The 16,693-nt window shown below is 39.4% G+C and overlaps 1 protein-coding gene across 1 annotated transcript in view; it reads right to left on the bottom strand.

Moving 5' to 3' along the window:
- Positions 1-19: 19 nt before the first annotated feature.
- Positions 20-16,693, bottom strand: part of fkbp16 (FKBP prolyl isomerase 16) — a 30,081-nt gene continuing 13,407 nt past the window's right edge. The window contains exons 4-8 of the mRNA XM_074677685.1: positions 5,084-5,301; positions 3,752-3,936; positions 3,394-3,471; positions 764-904; positions 20-666 (exon numbers count right to left, since the gene is read on the bottom strand). Coding sequence (XP_074533786.1) covers positions 580-666; positions 764-904; positions 3,394-3,471; positions 3,752-3,936; positions 5,084-5,301 — 709 coding nt within the window. The 3' untranslated portion in view covers positions 20-579. The remainder of the gene's footprint in view (positions 667-763; positions 905-3,393; positions 3,472-3,751; positions 3,937-5,083; positions 5,302-16,693) is intronic.

Raw genomic sequence — 16,693 nt, 5'->3', positions numbered from 1 at the left:
AACAAAAATGCTTTCTTCAAATTTTGAGAGGACAAAGATGCTAGAGACGGCAAACAAAGAGAAGATAACGAGTACTTGTTTTAAACATTTTTAATCAGGCATCATGTGGAGCCTCATGACACTACAGTTTCAACACCATCAGTGACTGGAGAAGAGATGAAATGTTCCTCATAAGTCTGATGCTGAAAGGGTGGCTCATTTAGTTAAAATTATTCTCTGTAGTTTGGTCGAAGACTTTCAAAAGTTCCTGGGCCATTATTTGACTTTTTGCTGTAATGCTGGATTTTCCGGGTCTGATCAGAAATTGTATTCTTTTTTTTTTTTTTTTTTTCAATATACAGGGAGAGCTGAAAAAATTACAGTTATAAAAATCTGTCCTTAGCAGAAGTCTTTCCTGCTTTTGTAAACAACTCAATGTAGTACTATCCTCTACAATGTGACACCTCTGTCATGTCTCCACGTTTAACAACATCTTCTCCTGTGGTCTTGACTGAAAAGCACTGAAGACCAAAATCTGAACTTGCTCATGATGTTAAGAACAACGACGAGGGGGCTGATGAGTGCTTCCTGCGTAGGACTTCAGTTTTTTGCAGTCAGAATCATTGACGTCACTAAGCTGCCCAAGGCCACAACCAGAGCTCCCAGTATAAACTTCCAGGAAAGTCCCTAAAACACAGCAACCAAACACATGTGAAAAATCAATCTGATGTCATTAAAACAAAAGAAAAACTGGATTTTTTCTTTATTTTTTGTGCAGGCTTACAGATGGCTCCTTTTTTCTAGAAGGAATCAGAAAAGGTGTGATATTGTCTCCAAGCATCTCTGCTGCTTTAGGTTTCCACTCCGGGGTATCTTTACCTCCTGACTGCCGTTTGACAAGTTTAGACAGCTCAGCGTGGATCGCCTGATGAAAAGAGGGAAGAAGAAGAAAAAAAAAAAAATTCATCCAGTTAAAGATGCTTTCTCAATCTGAAACTTTCATTTTAAAAGTTGTATGTTGCAGTTTCCAAAATGTCCAGGAGGGGAGAGCAGAGGCCTGAAATAGGAAGTCACACAAAGCGCTTAAGACTGAAGACAGCAAAGTACAACTGTAAAGAGCCTGTGAAGTCGAGTTTATTTCTTTATCCTAAATTTTACACTGAAGAAAAGTGAATGTAATGGGAGGTCTGAAATGTCGTAAAACAAGGGTTGTTTTGAATGTGTCCTTGATCTTTTTTTGTGAAAGTCTGCAGACAGAAAATAACCTGAAAAGACAACTTAGTAAGTTTTCTTTAGAGTATCTATTCCAGCATGGAGATGAGGGTGTAATTACCAAAGAAGTAGATATTTTCAGTTTGTCTAGACAAGAAGCAGACATATTTGTGAGTGTGGCAGAGTGCCCTCTAGGTCAGGTTACTGGAATACAGAGAGCAGTGTGTCGTAAACAGCTAATGGAAATGTCCTCAAAGTTTATAAACTCCTGCAGTGAGGAGAAATTTAAGGGTTTAAAGATCCATATTTGAGATTCTTCTTCATTTTTGTTGCAATCAACAGAAAACCAGAGTGGTTTCCTAAATTATACAGCCTGGACTTCATATTGTCCCTGTGAGGCTGACTCTGGCTCTCTCTTACCTTTCTTTTACTACTTTTGGAGCACGGAGCTTCAGAGTCACAGTCCTCGGCCTGCGCACATTATTTTTACCATCTTTACCGGACATCTCACAACACTGTGGTCACATCTGCAGACTGCCAGATGTGCAGTTTGCCAGATCCTCTGTGGAGGATTTGGCAGATTAGATGAACCACACAAACAAGACAGAACAAGTCTCTAAACAGAGGCTGCTCAGTGGGATACCAGCGAGGCGTCTCTTTTCTTCGGGCTAATGTGTGAACAAATATGGTTTTGAATTCTCAGCACTTTCATATTGCACATGAAAGCGTTCTCTTGATGAAGGCGGTGCTGTTCACACTTTACCAGGAATGTTTTCCCGTAGCTGGAAAGATGCAATAAACACAATATGTCGTGAGATAGAGCAAGTGTGGGTAAAGATCAGAGAAAGTGTGAATAATATGTTCCTACTCGAGCTGTAAATGAGATTATTGGCTTCTCGACTGCCCATCGTGATCAACAAGAAGATTTAAGTTCCAGGTCAAGATTTTATTAAAATAGTGTCTCGAGATTTGATTAAATATTTTTTTAAATTAAGCTTTAACATTATGAAAAAAATAGCATTTATTGGCTTAGGACTATTAAATATATATCCGTAAATTGAATTGTACCTGAAAACTCAAAACTGGGCACAATTTTTTTTTTTTTTTTCATTTATGGATGTGTAGGTTAGCATCTTTGACTTAAAAAAAAATGTAATATCACTGCTTTGTTTACACACCTTTGAATAATAAATTAGCCCTTTAGAGGGTACTTATTGTAATACTTTAAATTAGGGATGTCCTGATCTGATACTGGTCACGTGATCGGATGGGGATCGGGGGAATTTTTTAATGATCGGAGATCGGGGGAGACAGAATCGGAAAAAGCCTGGGGCCTTAGTTCTTGTTTTTAATTAAAATGTGTATAATAGAACATCATCATTCATTTTAGAATATAACTTTATTTATCATTATAACAAGTACAACGATATTGCAAACAAGAAATTGCAACCTTATTGTCACACACATACAAGGTTATCTTGTGGTGCACCACTGAGAAGCTTTATTTTTATTTTGTTGATCCAATGCTGCACTAAGTGGAGGAAAAAAAGCTATATCCATGTTGGCTAGAATGATACCTTCATTTAAATAAAATAAAAAAACTCAAAGGACAACTTGTAGGAGTTTTTTTCTTTTCTTTTTTCCTAATGCATTGCTGCAAGATCGGATCGGGAAATATCGGGATCGGCAGATACTCAAAATAAAAAAATCGGAATTGGATCGGAAGCAAAAAAAAGGTGATCGGGACATCCCTACTTTAAATTCAAAATTTCAACCCTGGAGTCTCATTGGAGAATTTCTTTTAAAGTTATTAATTTATTTGAATTGCTTTTTTGTAACTTTGTGCAGAAAAGATCAAAAATAGCACCATGCACCATAAAGGGTTAATATACAGGCTTCAAATGTATCACAAGTCCAAGTCTGTGTTTGAAAAAATAACTAATAATAACTAATAACTTTCACATATTGTGTTAATAACCAGCTTTGTGCCACTGTTAAGTTTGATCTCTTCTAAGTGAAGCTACATCTGGGATGTCCTGAACTCACTTCTGCTCAAGCCTGCATATTCCAACATTTCTAGTAATTTGCATTTTGTCATGTGAATGCAGAGTTTTTTTTAAAAAAGCAAGGAAGATAGTGTTTCTGATGGGGCCGTTTTTGTGTGAACAAGGCCACAGAAGGGCACAAACAACATTATCTCACCTTGGTGGTTGGCTCCAGTTTCAAGGCCTTTTTTAGCACCTCCATGGCCTCTTTGTACTCACCCTTGTCTGACAGGAGCTGAAAGAGAAAGTCAACAATAAGCTGTACTGCAGGACCCATAACTCAGAACAGGCAGGGATGTTAATTTGCAAAATGCTGTATCCTGCTCTACTCATGGTGGATTAAGATAGAATAAGACTCCTTATCTTGTCTTGGTAAGGGTAGTGCAAGTTCAGTAGGGAAAACTACGAAGACAAGTGTTAGACCTCATTCACATAAATCCTCAGGAATCATCTTTGAGTGGTTTGAAGTGCTGTTTTTGTTCTTTAACATAAGGGGAGAATGAAAGCACACTCACCTTCCCAGCCCTGAAAAGGGCTTTGACATTGTTGGGTTCGAGGGTCAGAACATCCCAGCTGGTGCGCAGAGAATCGTCGTACTGCTCCAGTTTCAGCTGAGAGGTGGCCAGATTGTTCAAACACTTCACGCGATAGTCCTTCACCTCCTCCTCTTCCTCTGCCTTCACACCAACATCATCACCATCTGTGCAGGGACACAACCTCTGAAATCTACTGAACTTCTTATAAAAAGAAAGGAAAAACACAAAAAACATGGACACAGAAGGTATGAGGGGAATTGGAGGAGGAGGAGTCTGTTCCTAGAAGTGTCCCGTATGATACTGAAAACTACCTGACTGGTGTTATTCTAATGTTTGCTGAAGCATTTGGTTTTACACAACTTAATGCTTCACTGTGTTATTCCTCACTTCCATCCTTCTTTCCTTCTTATTTTTGTCCTTTCTTTGTCCTTTTTTCATTTTTTTTTCTTACTTTCTTTTTACATTTTTTTTTCTGTCCATCTTACTTTTTAATTTTATTTTTTCAAGTGGCTCCTTGAGTGTGACCAAAAGCTCTTTCACTCCATTTTTTTAAAATTTCTTGTTTGTTCTTGAACTGTGCACATCAAATTTGAGTATGTATGTCAGAGGATGTTGAACACTCATCAATTTGAGATTTTTTATTATCTCCTTGTGTCGTAAACTGTATTCTCAAAATAATGTTGTTGATGCCAAAATGACCCCAAAATGGGAAAACGTTAGTGCCTCTCATCATTATTTGTCTGTTGTCTTCTCAAACACTAATTGCTCGATCTGAATGCCCCGGTGAACTCGTCTCTTCAGATCCATCACGAGTTCACTCTCTGGTCGTCCATCATTGAAACATTATGAAGCAGTTCATGTTTCTCTCCTCACTGACTTGTTCAGGCACATTTCTCTCATGGACCCACCCTGCCTTGTCTATGATTGGAGTGATTAAGAAGGTGAAAATCATATGAAAGTTGATTAGTTTTGATTATGCAAAAGAATCAAGCACAAACATTAATGGCGACACTTTGCTCAGAGGGAAGTGTCTCTGCATGGTGACACTGTGATTAGTGGTAGCAGAGTGGAGGTTGGCACTGAACTGTTATGTCACTCAGAGCTTCAACTGAAGTGGAAATGTGTGTCTGGGCCTCTCCTGGATGCTGTGTTTTATACTTCTTATCCATGTGAGTTTGCATTTCTCTGCACTTTCTATTCCAACCCCCTGAGAAAATAATGCTTCCATCCACTCCTACAACACACTTCTGGTGAATGTGGCAGAGTGGAAATATTTCCTATGAATAAATTCACGATTTGATGCCAGGTTACCTCTGCTGTGCGTGGTGAGCACATCTAAAGCCATGCAATAGGCTCTGGCAGCCATGCTGTATTCCTCCCTTTGGAAATGAAAGTTTCCTCGCTCTCGTTTCTGGTTCCCGATGCGAATACGATCTGCGATGGGCAGGGTGAATGGGTCTGGTTTCTCTCTGATGTCCAGAAGCTGCAGCTGGTAGAGTAAAGGAGCCCAGGCTGGGATATCAGGCTCTCTGTACGGAAACAAAGATGAACAGAAAAAACACAAGCATTTTTAATACTGCGACAGAAGTGCTAAAGAGTGAGAGATAGCCCTAAGTCAGAAAAAGAGAGCTGAAAACTGATTTGGCAAAGGCAGTGTTGTTTTACTTGAAACCAAAACTTGGACTTGGATTCGACTTGAGTCTTAAAAGTGCACTTCTTAAGTCTTTCACTTTCTAATACATTCTCTACTCATAATTGTGTAAATTATTGAAGTTATTTGAAAAATAAGAGAAGTGAGTCAAAGGTAGAGTCTGTCAACTTTTACAGGAATAATCCTGCCCAGTCGTCCCCTATGAGCTTCTATACGTGTGTCAGTGTCTGTGTTGGCTTCAAACCCCTCCTATGCCTGTATGTTAATGTTTTGGTTGTTCCTGGATGTTTCTGGGCAGAGAGTGAGCGTAGATACTTCAGCCAATCACAGCACGCCCAGTGCACAAGTGACTTTGTGTGTTGATAATAGTGAGTGGAAGAGGCTATCCTGAGTGACTATGATAGCAGACTTAATATGGAGGAAGACAAACAGCCAAAGTGAATCCAAACACTAAACAAATAAAGCCTTTTCCTAAAGGAGGGTGAGGCTTGACTTGACTTTTACTCGCTTTCGGGTCATTCGAGATCAGCAGGGGACGATGAGCAACGTGAGTTGGCTTTCTACTGAGTGTCAAATACCTGATACATGTTAGCTTGTGCTAACATGCCAAGTCAGGTGCACGGCCTTAGAATCTCTCCCCAGCAGAAAAATGATGCTACAGGTGGTTGCTGTGCTAGTGAGTGTATTCAAGTAGTTTCGGTTGAAGGCTGTGGGTGTGTGCTGCAGCTGGCACTGATCCAAGGAGGAGGAGCCTGGTTTAAAAGTTGCATTTACTAACAAATAATGAAAATTCCTGCAGACCCTACCACTTAGTTTTGTTTTTAAAAAAGAAAAGGGTACCAAATTAGGTACTTTTATAGGTACTGACCAAATTCTGTCAGAAGTACCAGGTACCGATTCATGTAAAATTAAATGGTACCATGTTTAGGTACCTAAATACATCCTAATGGCTGTGAGGGAGTGGAAGTGAAGGCCATTTTCCATGCTGGACATGAACACAGCATTGCAAGGTTATATATTGAGAAACAAATGTGTTAAATTGAAAAAAAAGTATGTCCTATAAATTACTTTTTTTTTTGACCACATAAACACAAAAAAGTACCAGAAATTGGTACCATTGAGTGCCAGTACTGATGGCCAGGTACCGGCCATCAGTACCATATTGTTTCAAATGTGAAAGGTACCCACCAGTAATTTTGACTTATCTTACAGGTAACTTTGTTTTGTTTCTAGCTCAGAACTTGTTCAAAATGTTCATTTCCTCATATTGAAAGTAAACACACAGTTCTCATTCTTACACTCAGATGTGAATCGTGGGCATTTAGATGTATGTGCTGTGGGTTTAATAGCCCTGAGGAGAAAAGTTTCCCTTACTGATCACTCAGTTAAGCAGAAGACTAGAAAAATACTTTTATGACATCCTCAAAGTTTTTTTTTTTTTTTACTCCAGGTCATGATTATGACCATTTCTAGAGTGTCCCATTTGCATGTCAACAAACAAAATGGGTCTGAGATTAAAAGTGTTTTAAAAGTTTTTCTGTTGTTTTTTTTTCCTTTTTATATGCTTGAATGTCAACTGTCACTGAACTATGGATCAAACTGCACCTACACTCCACTGCAGACGGCTCAACAACCCTGACTCATTTAAACACACAAGAATGTGAGACTGATGTGAACCCTGAAAGCCGCAGGCAGTGTCATATTAAGTCACTCAGAGGGTAAATTAATTTGCTTTTCAATCATCTGGCTCTAGTTAAGACATGGTACACAGTGGGTTATTATCAGTTTACTCTGTAAAGGGTGTGTTTCCGAGACTGAGACTAAAAGAGAACTGAGAGACTGAGAACTAAAAGCAGTGACAAAGTTTTTATATAGTTTCACACTGTTAACTGATTAAGTCAACAGAGCATCTTATATCTGACAGAATAAGTTATCTTTGATCATCAGCTCATCCTTCCACTGATTTCCCCACCGCCACTGTGAAGGGAAAACATGACTGTGAAACCAACCATCAGCTGAGGCCTCGAGGAGCCAAAACAGACGGATGAGAACATGTGAGCATTTGTCCATTCCTAGTGCCACTCCAAAATCTTATGCACCAATATGCTCTGCGATATGTTCGAGGTGGGACTGATGGTTAAATAAACTGTATTTCAAGTTTATTTCCATAGGAATATAGCTTTTTAATACTTCACTGTTGGAAGTTGAATCAGGGCAGTGTCATTTAGTCCTTGGCGTGAGAATATGTCAGTTTCCACCATGGAAAATATCTGGACAAATTCCCAGTCAAGTGACATCTAAAGACATACACTTTCATAGCAGTAAAGAAGCACATCAGGATCTTTAAAGGGACCTATTTTCATTGAGTCTTGTCGTCTTGTTTCTGCAGACAGCTGCATGTTCACGGGAGGCGGGTTGTGTAACAGAGCAGCAGAGGGGAAGACAGTTGATTCATTTATGAAGCACACACAACACATGGCCGGGGTTGCATAGGGTCATGTTAGTCTTTCTGAAACAAGCCTTTTACATCTGAACATCACAGAAGGATCCTTTCCCCACTGCTAATGTCATCCATGTTTCTGGTGTAGTAGGAATTCACCACCATGGCGGACTGATCCCTGCGTACTTGTTTGTACAACATATGAACATGTTGTAGCTGTTTGTTGTCCTTGTATACCCTTATCTTAAAAATATTACACAATATTCTGAAGGCTGTGTCTTATGTAACAGAACGCTGAGTATAACAACACACACCATGTCCAGCCTACTGTGCCCAGATTGTGCTTGGCTCCAGATTAGCGGACTTGCGCGAGTTCACCTCTGGACCCACAGCGTCGGGAGGCGGATGTTTTGGAGTCAATGAATAAATTGTAGTTCAATAAAGCCTCTGTGAAGGGGAAGTGTTGTTGTTTTGACATGAGCTGAGCATGGTGTTTCTCAGTTAAGGTAATTTGACTGATTCTTTAGTGTATGTTGATAGTTTGCCCATGGCTGTGAAGAAGGCAGATGTTTTTTTTTATTTATTTTTTTTTATCTATAAATAAAATTTACCCTCGTAAAAGAACCACAAGTGAATGGGTCACTAATGTTGGAAGTCCATATGTTTTTTCTAGTATTATATCATAATGAATACAAAAAGTGTTGTATGTCACTGATGAAAGTAATCATTAATAGGTATATAGTTTCAAATAAATCATTATGAGACTATTTGTTGTGTACATACCTCAGTCATTACCTCATAAGGCAATTTATAATTACTTTTTACACGCCTAGAATACAAACACTGGATAAAGGGTACACATAAAGAGGCAAATACAGAATTATTCCAGGAATGTAAATCCTGTTTGATGACGAATAAGAGACAAACTTTTAAAAGTGATGTTGCTCTTATTCAAAGCAGCTGGACAAATATTTGTTACATGAAAGTTATAAGCTTGAGAAAAGAAGTCTGTGTTTGACGTACATCACCTGACAACACATGCCATCACCCAGGAACAGGTGAAGTAGATATACTTGATGTTTCCTTAAATGAAAGCAGGAATCATGGTGATATTTCACATCATAATCAAACCGCCCTGATGTTCCACAATACACCCCTTTCTTTCTGAGCAGTTAGGTATTGATTTTATCTTATCCAGAGGAAAGATACACTTGCTGCTCATGACTCACACAGATCGGGATGCATTAAACAGTGAGTCATGTCCCCCTGATTGATTACGTGAACGCCTGCTCCAGTTTAAAACCAAGTGTGTCACAGCAAAGTAAATGAACCCAGAATTAAATTATCTTAAATCAGTGGTCCCCAAACTCTGTCAGCAGGACCACCCTTTAAACAATGTCATGACAAATACCTGCATCCTTTGACATGATTTGAAACACTGTCTGCACAGAATGTAGAACATTAAGGAAAACAGCTGACTGCTCTCCATCCTTCAATAAGATGCAATTGAGAATGTAATAACAGTTTTTGGCTAATGGCTAAATTTCCACCTTGTAACTGCACAGTCTGCTTAGATCTAACGCAGTCCACTGAATCCAGTGCATTCATTCAGGCCCCCCTGTGTGTACATTTAAACCTCTGCAGATGATCCAGAATGCAGCAGCACATCTGGTCTTTAACCAGCACAAAACAGCATGTCACCCCGCTATTAATCTCTCTTCACTGGCCAGTGGCAGCTCTTCTTGTGGCTTACAAAACATTGACAAGAACGGCTCTTGCCTACCTGGGTCCCTCATTCAGGTCTACACTTCTTCTCGCTCACTACACTCTGCTTGTGAAAGACGCTTGGTGCTCCCAGCCCAGCATTGTGTTGTCACTGTTCTTGGACCTAAACATCTTAGAGAGGCTTTCTTAAACAAGATCATCACCTTGGATGACATTAACTTGGCTTCCAGCACCACTGTTAGGTACCTGGGAGTCCTTTTGGATCAGGACCTGTCCTTTAACTCACATCCAGCAAGTCTCAAAGTTGGCATTTTTTCATCTTTGTAATATCAGGAAAATTAGACACATCGTTTCTCAAAATGATGCTGGGAAACTGGTCCATGCTACATTTCTTCCAGGTTGGACTGTTGCAACTCTCTTTTATCTGGCTGTCTCAATAAGTCAATGAAAACTCTTCAGCTGGTTCAGAACGCTGCAGCTCGGGTACCGACTGGGACAAAGAGGGGAGAGCACATCTCTCTAATATTAGTGTCTCTACACTGGCTACCTATAAAATCTAGAATAGAGTTTAAAATTCTTCTTCTGACTTACAAAGCTCTTAATGGCATCAGGCCATCCTATCTTAAAGAGCTCATTGTTCCCTATTACCTCTAAAAGTAGTCTGGGAGGTCCAGCCTTTAGATATCAGGCTCCTCTTCTTTGGAATCACTTACTGGTTGAGGTCCAGGGGGCAGACACGGTCTCTACTTTAAAGAGTAGACTTAAAACTTTCCTTTTTGATAAAGCTCACAGAAAAGTGCTGTACTCATGATGGGTTAAGATAAGATAAGATAAGATAAGATAAGATAAGATAAGATAAGACTCCTTATCTTGTATTGATGTTGGGTTTTTGCAAGTAAAATTTCATCAACGGGTCTGGACCAGTGTCTTGAGATAATGTTTGTTATGTTTTTGCGCTATACAAATAAAGATTGATTGATTGGTTGAAGACTCATCTATTCAGGAAAAACTAGGCACTTAAGATGACCCTCCTCCTCTTTGTCCTCAGGGATAGAATGAGTCAGAAGGTCTCAGACCCAGCTCTAAGTGAATATTTAACATTGATTATTGAATTTTGTTGAAGGTTGAACTACTGTATAATGTTGTTGCAGCGATTAATTGTGGTAAGTTATGGCTACATTATTCAACACAAGGGTTAAAAAAAAACACTTAATGGCAGCCCCTGCAGCCAAATAACTCAAAGCACTTAGTCACACTGACTAAGGTTTTCCCTTCTGTCTAAATTCTTGTTTGTGTTGGAAATATCTTTGGACAAAAGCGTCTGCCAAATGAAATTGTAGAATTGTAGAATTATTTAGTTATTCAACTTTGGACCACCACAATTAAGAGGAAATGTCTCTTCAATGGACTTACTCTAAACAACCAAGAGTTGGACCCAGCTCATTTGTAAGATGGAAGCTCAGGCAGAAATGATGCATTTGAATATTCATTTCTCACGCAGAGAAATCACCCAGGTACTGTTGTACCACCTGACCCAGAAAACCAAAAGGGTCAGCAATAATGATACAAAGAGATTTTTCAGGTTACACTTGGAGCACTGAGCCTGAAGACAGAAAAGATCAGAGCTTAGCAGAGTTGAAGAGCTTAGACAGGTTCAAGTGACTGGCTGACTCGTGAATACAGATTTTCTCTTCACACAATTATAGTAATGTGAACTTCAGGTCATAAACAGAGAATAATTCTGTAATAAATTAAAAAATATTTCTCAAAAAGTATCAAGGAGTATCTGTAACATGCCCACATCTCTGTTGTAAACCTGAAATGTTTTGGAATTGCGTTAACCATCACCATTTATTTATTTATCAACTTCCTCCTTTTGATAATTTTCTTGTTTCACACTGACCACAGCTTTTAATTGTTTTAAGTGATGCATCTGTACTGTGACTTCATTGTCAACTGTCACGGAATAAGTTAGCAGCCGGCGTTTACAAGCGTCAGCTTATATTCATCACAGTGATTCAATCCACTTGGATGTAACTGTTAAGCCTTGTCGTGAAGTACTGATTTATTTCTAATAAGTTGGATGAGAATTGTCAACACATAAACTACAGTACAATGAAGCCTCAGCTCGGTAAGAAAAGAAAATGTAAAACATATTTACGGAGCAACTTTAAAGTTCAGTGAAGGCTATTTAAACATAAAGTTACTGTGTTTCAACAACCCAAATGGTTCAAACAGGAAGTTGACATTTGACTTAACGATTTTGCCTGACAAGATTTAGGCTGAGATCTTTCTGTTTGGGGAAAACTAATAAGACACTTTTAACACTTGATCAGACTTTAGTTTTTATATTGCACACCTTTATTTCCCAGCTATTTTACAAAGAGTGATGAGATTCAGAGCTTAGATGCTAAAGTTAATCTTATGTTGCCAAAAAAAAAAAAAAAAAAAAAAAATTCTAATCACTCCAATTTGTGAATTGACCAACTGAATTACTGTGGAGATTTGACCAATCAGAATCAAGTATTTAACACATCCAGATGGTCAGCAAGGAGGTTGGATTGTAATATTGAAAACAAAACAAAACAAAAAACACTTCACCCCTAAATCCTGAAACATTCATATCAGCTTCTCATAAATCTACCATGTCCTCAGTCCTGCTCATTCATGAGGACACTGAGATCTGATCTGTCCAGCAGTGTTTTTGCTGCCTGGTGTTTGTGTGAAGTGGTTGTGTGTATCGTATTGGGACTGTAAACAGATTAGATTGAGAGCAGATTTTTCACATTCTCCGTGTGTTCATTTCAGTGACGTGATAAGACCAGGCTTTTCCCTCTCATATCGGTCAGTTATACACACGTAAAGCACTGAATTTGATACATGTGTTGTGGCTTAGTAAACTTCCTCATTAAGGTGCACGATAGTGCCGCTGACTCACCCTGTTATCAGTCAAGCTGGCCCCTTACTGCTTTGAATGAAAGGAAAAACTCCCTCAGAGGGAAAACAGCGGCCACTTTGACGTCATGCTCTCTGTTTCAAAAGACGGAAAGGCCAGAGATGTACCTCATGCTGGTTTCTATGGTTACAACCTCAGACAGAGCACTAATATAGCGTAATAAATCTGGTGAGCAGCTTGTGTGTTGATACAAAATCCAAGAGGATTTATGAGGTTGTTTGTTTTTTCACAGCGGTGAAAACAGGTCCACTCTTGCTGTCGTTTACTGCTGTATCTGTTTTGACTCTTAGATGGACACACGGCACGAATGCAGTCGTGCAAAGGAGCTTAGCTGTAATCCTGGCACTGGTGAGACGTCATAGCTGTTTTTTTCCTTGCCTGCTGCTGTACAAGTTCATTTAAAGCACAACAGTCCCCGATTACCAGTCACAGATCTCGAAAAGAAACTCATTGGCTGAGCTTGAAGCAGCACGCTGGTGCAGAGCTAATCACCAGTGACCCACATGACACCTTTCAGCTGCTGCCTCGACATGTGCTTTTCTCTCCTTTTTGTTTTTATTTCCTCCTCCAGCAATGAGCTCGTGCTAGCGGGGATCAAGGGGAGCTGCTGCCTACATCCTGGCTGTTGAGCTCCTCAAAAGTCCCTGTATAATCTACTGCAGACTTCCTTAGCTTGTTAAAATGAATCCAATCTCAGCCCTGGACTACCTGCCGTGCATAGAGTGGATGTTTAGTTTCATGGATGTGCAGTAGCCAGAGAATGTTTATAAAGGAGGGCATTGCTTACACACCTTAATAAATCAGCTTTAAGAAGAAAGGGTGTGATAAATAGTTGTCTGCAGCTGGAAGGGTAAACGACAGCATCAGAGCTTTGATTATGTAGTCGTGTAGTAGTATGGTTGAAAGTAGAAACACAGTTCACATTACAAAAGGCCACAAAGAGGGTCTGCCTGAACAGATGTTTACCGTAAGAATCAAATTTTTCATACCTATACAGTCCATAAAAGGGATGAAAGTTCACATTTAAGTTACTCTACATTTGATGCTCTAAGCCTTTTTGCTTCTTTCATTTTATGTTTAGGACAAGCTAGCACCTGACACGACACCCTTTATCTAGACCATGTTATAGTTACTGTGAGTATCAGAAATACTTTATTTCCCTGAGGGGAAATTACATTATGTCAGCATAAAAAACATGACTCCTGTTTAAGTTTGTTGTTTATTTGACAACCAAAACCTGCATTTTCAGTTTTTACTTAAATAAATGTTTATGTGTGCTTAACTCTAAAGAAAAAAAAACACAATGTATCCCATGTTTTACTCACAAAAGTTCAAGCATGGGATAGTGGAACTATATTAAGACCAAGTAAGTGGAAGTGAAATTTTCACTCTTTGCAAACAACAGCATAAGAAATGTCATCAGTCTGTATTTTGAGTGAATTCATGTATCACTGAGAGACGCAGAGGCCTCACTCTGGCTTGTGCAGCCCATAAAAATATAATGAGTCATACACTTTTGTGCAGTGCATTGTAGGAATGACCCAGCTGCTTGTATGGTAACATCAAATAATCAAACCATAACTGATACCACCGAGTCCTAGAATCAAATTTTTTTTTATACAACACGGCATCCCAAACATGGACATTTTTGGGCTCACACTTCAAGACTCTGTTAAAGTCTTGTTAAAGGTCATTAAAGATGCTATGAACAAAAGAGATGCTAGGAGGAGGATCTGTTTGAATTGGACTGCCTTGTCACCTCCCAAACACGATCATGAAGGCGTGACTTTTAACCAGGCGTACGTTCTGTTTGGAACAAATTTTCATTGTTCAAGATAACTTCTTACCCGATGCAACGTGATGAAGTAAGGTATTTGTACCCTACATCAGCAGCTGGCGATACTGGCAGCCCGTTGCTATGACATATCTGTAGGCTAACGTGACCACAAGCTAACTTTGCCAGTTCATATAGTTTTGTAGCTGTCCATATGTAGCGCTACTGACAGCCCGCGTAATCTTAGCCAATCCTGGTCATGTCCTGCCAGGGCTCACCTACCAAGCAGAGCTAACGTGTCCTCACTCTTCATTTAATTGATAGACTCTCAATTTTGAACAGACCACTGCAGACTAACTGCTGCATGTGGGTTGGAATGAACAACATCACCAACAGCTTCGCTCGTGTTTTAGCCTTTAGGTTGTCTCTGTCATTCTCCTTTAGCTTTCTTCTGCTCTTCTGTCCTTTTTTTGTCTGACAGTTAGGTTTCTGTGTCCACCATCACTACAAAATTAATCCAAGAAATTGTTTTCAGCAGGGATAAACACAGATCTATCTTCTCACTACTAAACTTCATCAGTCGGTGTAGTGTTGTCACAGAGACTCAGACGTGCCATAAATGAATCTGGTTCTGCTCGAACTGATGGGTAGGCTCAGAAGAATCATTTTGAAATAACCTATTTTGACACTGATAATCTAATTTTAAAGTGTGGATTATGATCAGGCATATATCTAGAAGGGAGACTTTTGCAAGATCACTTAGAAACTCCTCACAGCCCCTTTACCTGCATCCTGCTACTAATTTTCAGTAAACTTTGTCATACAAAAAAGAATAAAATCATGTCTAAACTCTCTATCTCTCCCTCTTTAACCTGGATCTGCAGATTTTTGCAGAAACTGTCTATGAGCAATGTTTCACTGCTAAACAGAAACAGTGGATAGTTGCCTGCAGTTCTTTCTAGTTTTAACACAGTAAGCTCTGACAAAACATGGGGTAATTAATATCAAAAGAAACAGCTCAATAAAGCTCACCAAAACAATAAATCCTCACTCCACTGCAGACAACTTAAAAAAGAAACACTGAGTGTGATCAATGATGGAGATGAATATCACATCAAAGTTGTTTTTAATTAGTTTTTTCAAGTCTTGTGCTGAGCTTATTTATCATCTTAATTACACTAATGTCAGAATGAGCCCTACCTTTAATCACTAAATGAGTGAGTGAGAGCTTGAATGAGGGAAGATGGGAGTTTTGAAAGAAGCAACAGCTTCTCTCTGACTCACAGGGAAACAGGACAGGTTTCAGGTTGCATCTTATGCAACGATCTGAAATCCCTCAGGTTTGGTCTCGGATATGTGACAGCAGTGAGATGAATAGTGCCTCAACAAAAAAGGTTCAAAGCTTTTGGTTTGATTTCAGACGGATGAAGGAGCAATCTGTCAGACACAGAAATATAACACCAGAGGTCATTATCTGGGATATCAGCCTCTGTGTTATCAGAAGAGCTATCTTATCCCTGGATTGACTCGAGATCCATAATCAATCAGTACCACCAGACACCTTGGAGGTGTGCACTGTGAGGTCAAGTGGCAATTTGAGTGAGGTTTACTGTCAGTGGACTCTCAGCTAAGTAAACGGGAAGCTGTGGTTAAAAGCACTGACACTCTGTTCTGTCTCTGCACAGAAGTTTCGTTGGCAGATTGTAGAACAAACAAATCTTTCCCAGCTTTGGATTTCACTCCTGAACTTCAAAGCTTTCTAAGTTACGTGAAATTCTGAGCTAGGAGCCAAAAATCGTTCTCTTTGAAAAGATGAAAGTCCCCTCCTCTATTACTGCTGTACTTCACAAAAACATCTGCCTACTTCAGTGGACGTATGAATCCGCAAATGTTGGAGGAGTGTTTTTATGCTCTCTGTTAGGACGAGCAATTTCATTTGCATTCAGATCAAAGATGGACTGTTTTCCTTGTAAGTGTGATTCGGCTTTAAAATATGTCATTGTTATTTACTGGGGCTGCTGTTTTCTTTCTCTGCTTGTAGAGCCGTGAAAATTCAGGTCCATGACAACAAGCTGGTCATTGCTTTATGTCTGACATTCAGATTAGATGAATAAATGTCATAAAGAGATATTAATCAGAAATTAATTTCCCTTCCAAGTCCTAGCCGTCACGCACACGCGTGTGCTAAAACCAGATAACTCCTGACGTGAAAATGTCACCTTTTCTCAAATATCATTTTGATAATTGAGCACACAACAAAGGGGCAGCAGTAATCACAAGCTCTGGTTGATGATTAAATGAAAGCAGCAGTTGTTCAGCTACACCTGGCCTTCAAGTCTAGACGTATCTGAAGAGTTATTCACAAACATATACAT

The sequence above is a fragment of the Halichoeres trimaculatus genome, unplaced genomic scaffold (genome assembly GCF_033239565.1).
Source record: "Halichoeres trimaculatus isolate MK-OKI-2021-1 unplaced genomic scaffold, fHalTri1.1 fHalTri1_scaffold_10, whole genome shotgun sequence".
In the NCBI taxonomy this organism is placed as follows: domain Eukaryota; kingdom Metazoa; phylum Chordata; class Actinopteri; order Labriformes; family Labridae; genus Halichoeres; species Halichoeres trimaculatus.
Note: the sequence above shows the minus strand (reverse complement) of the source record. Positions and strands in the feature narration are given on the sequence as shown.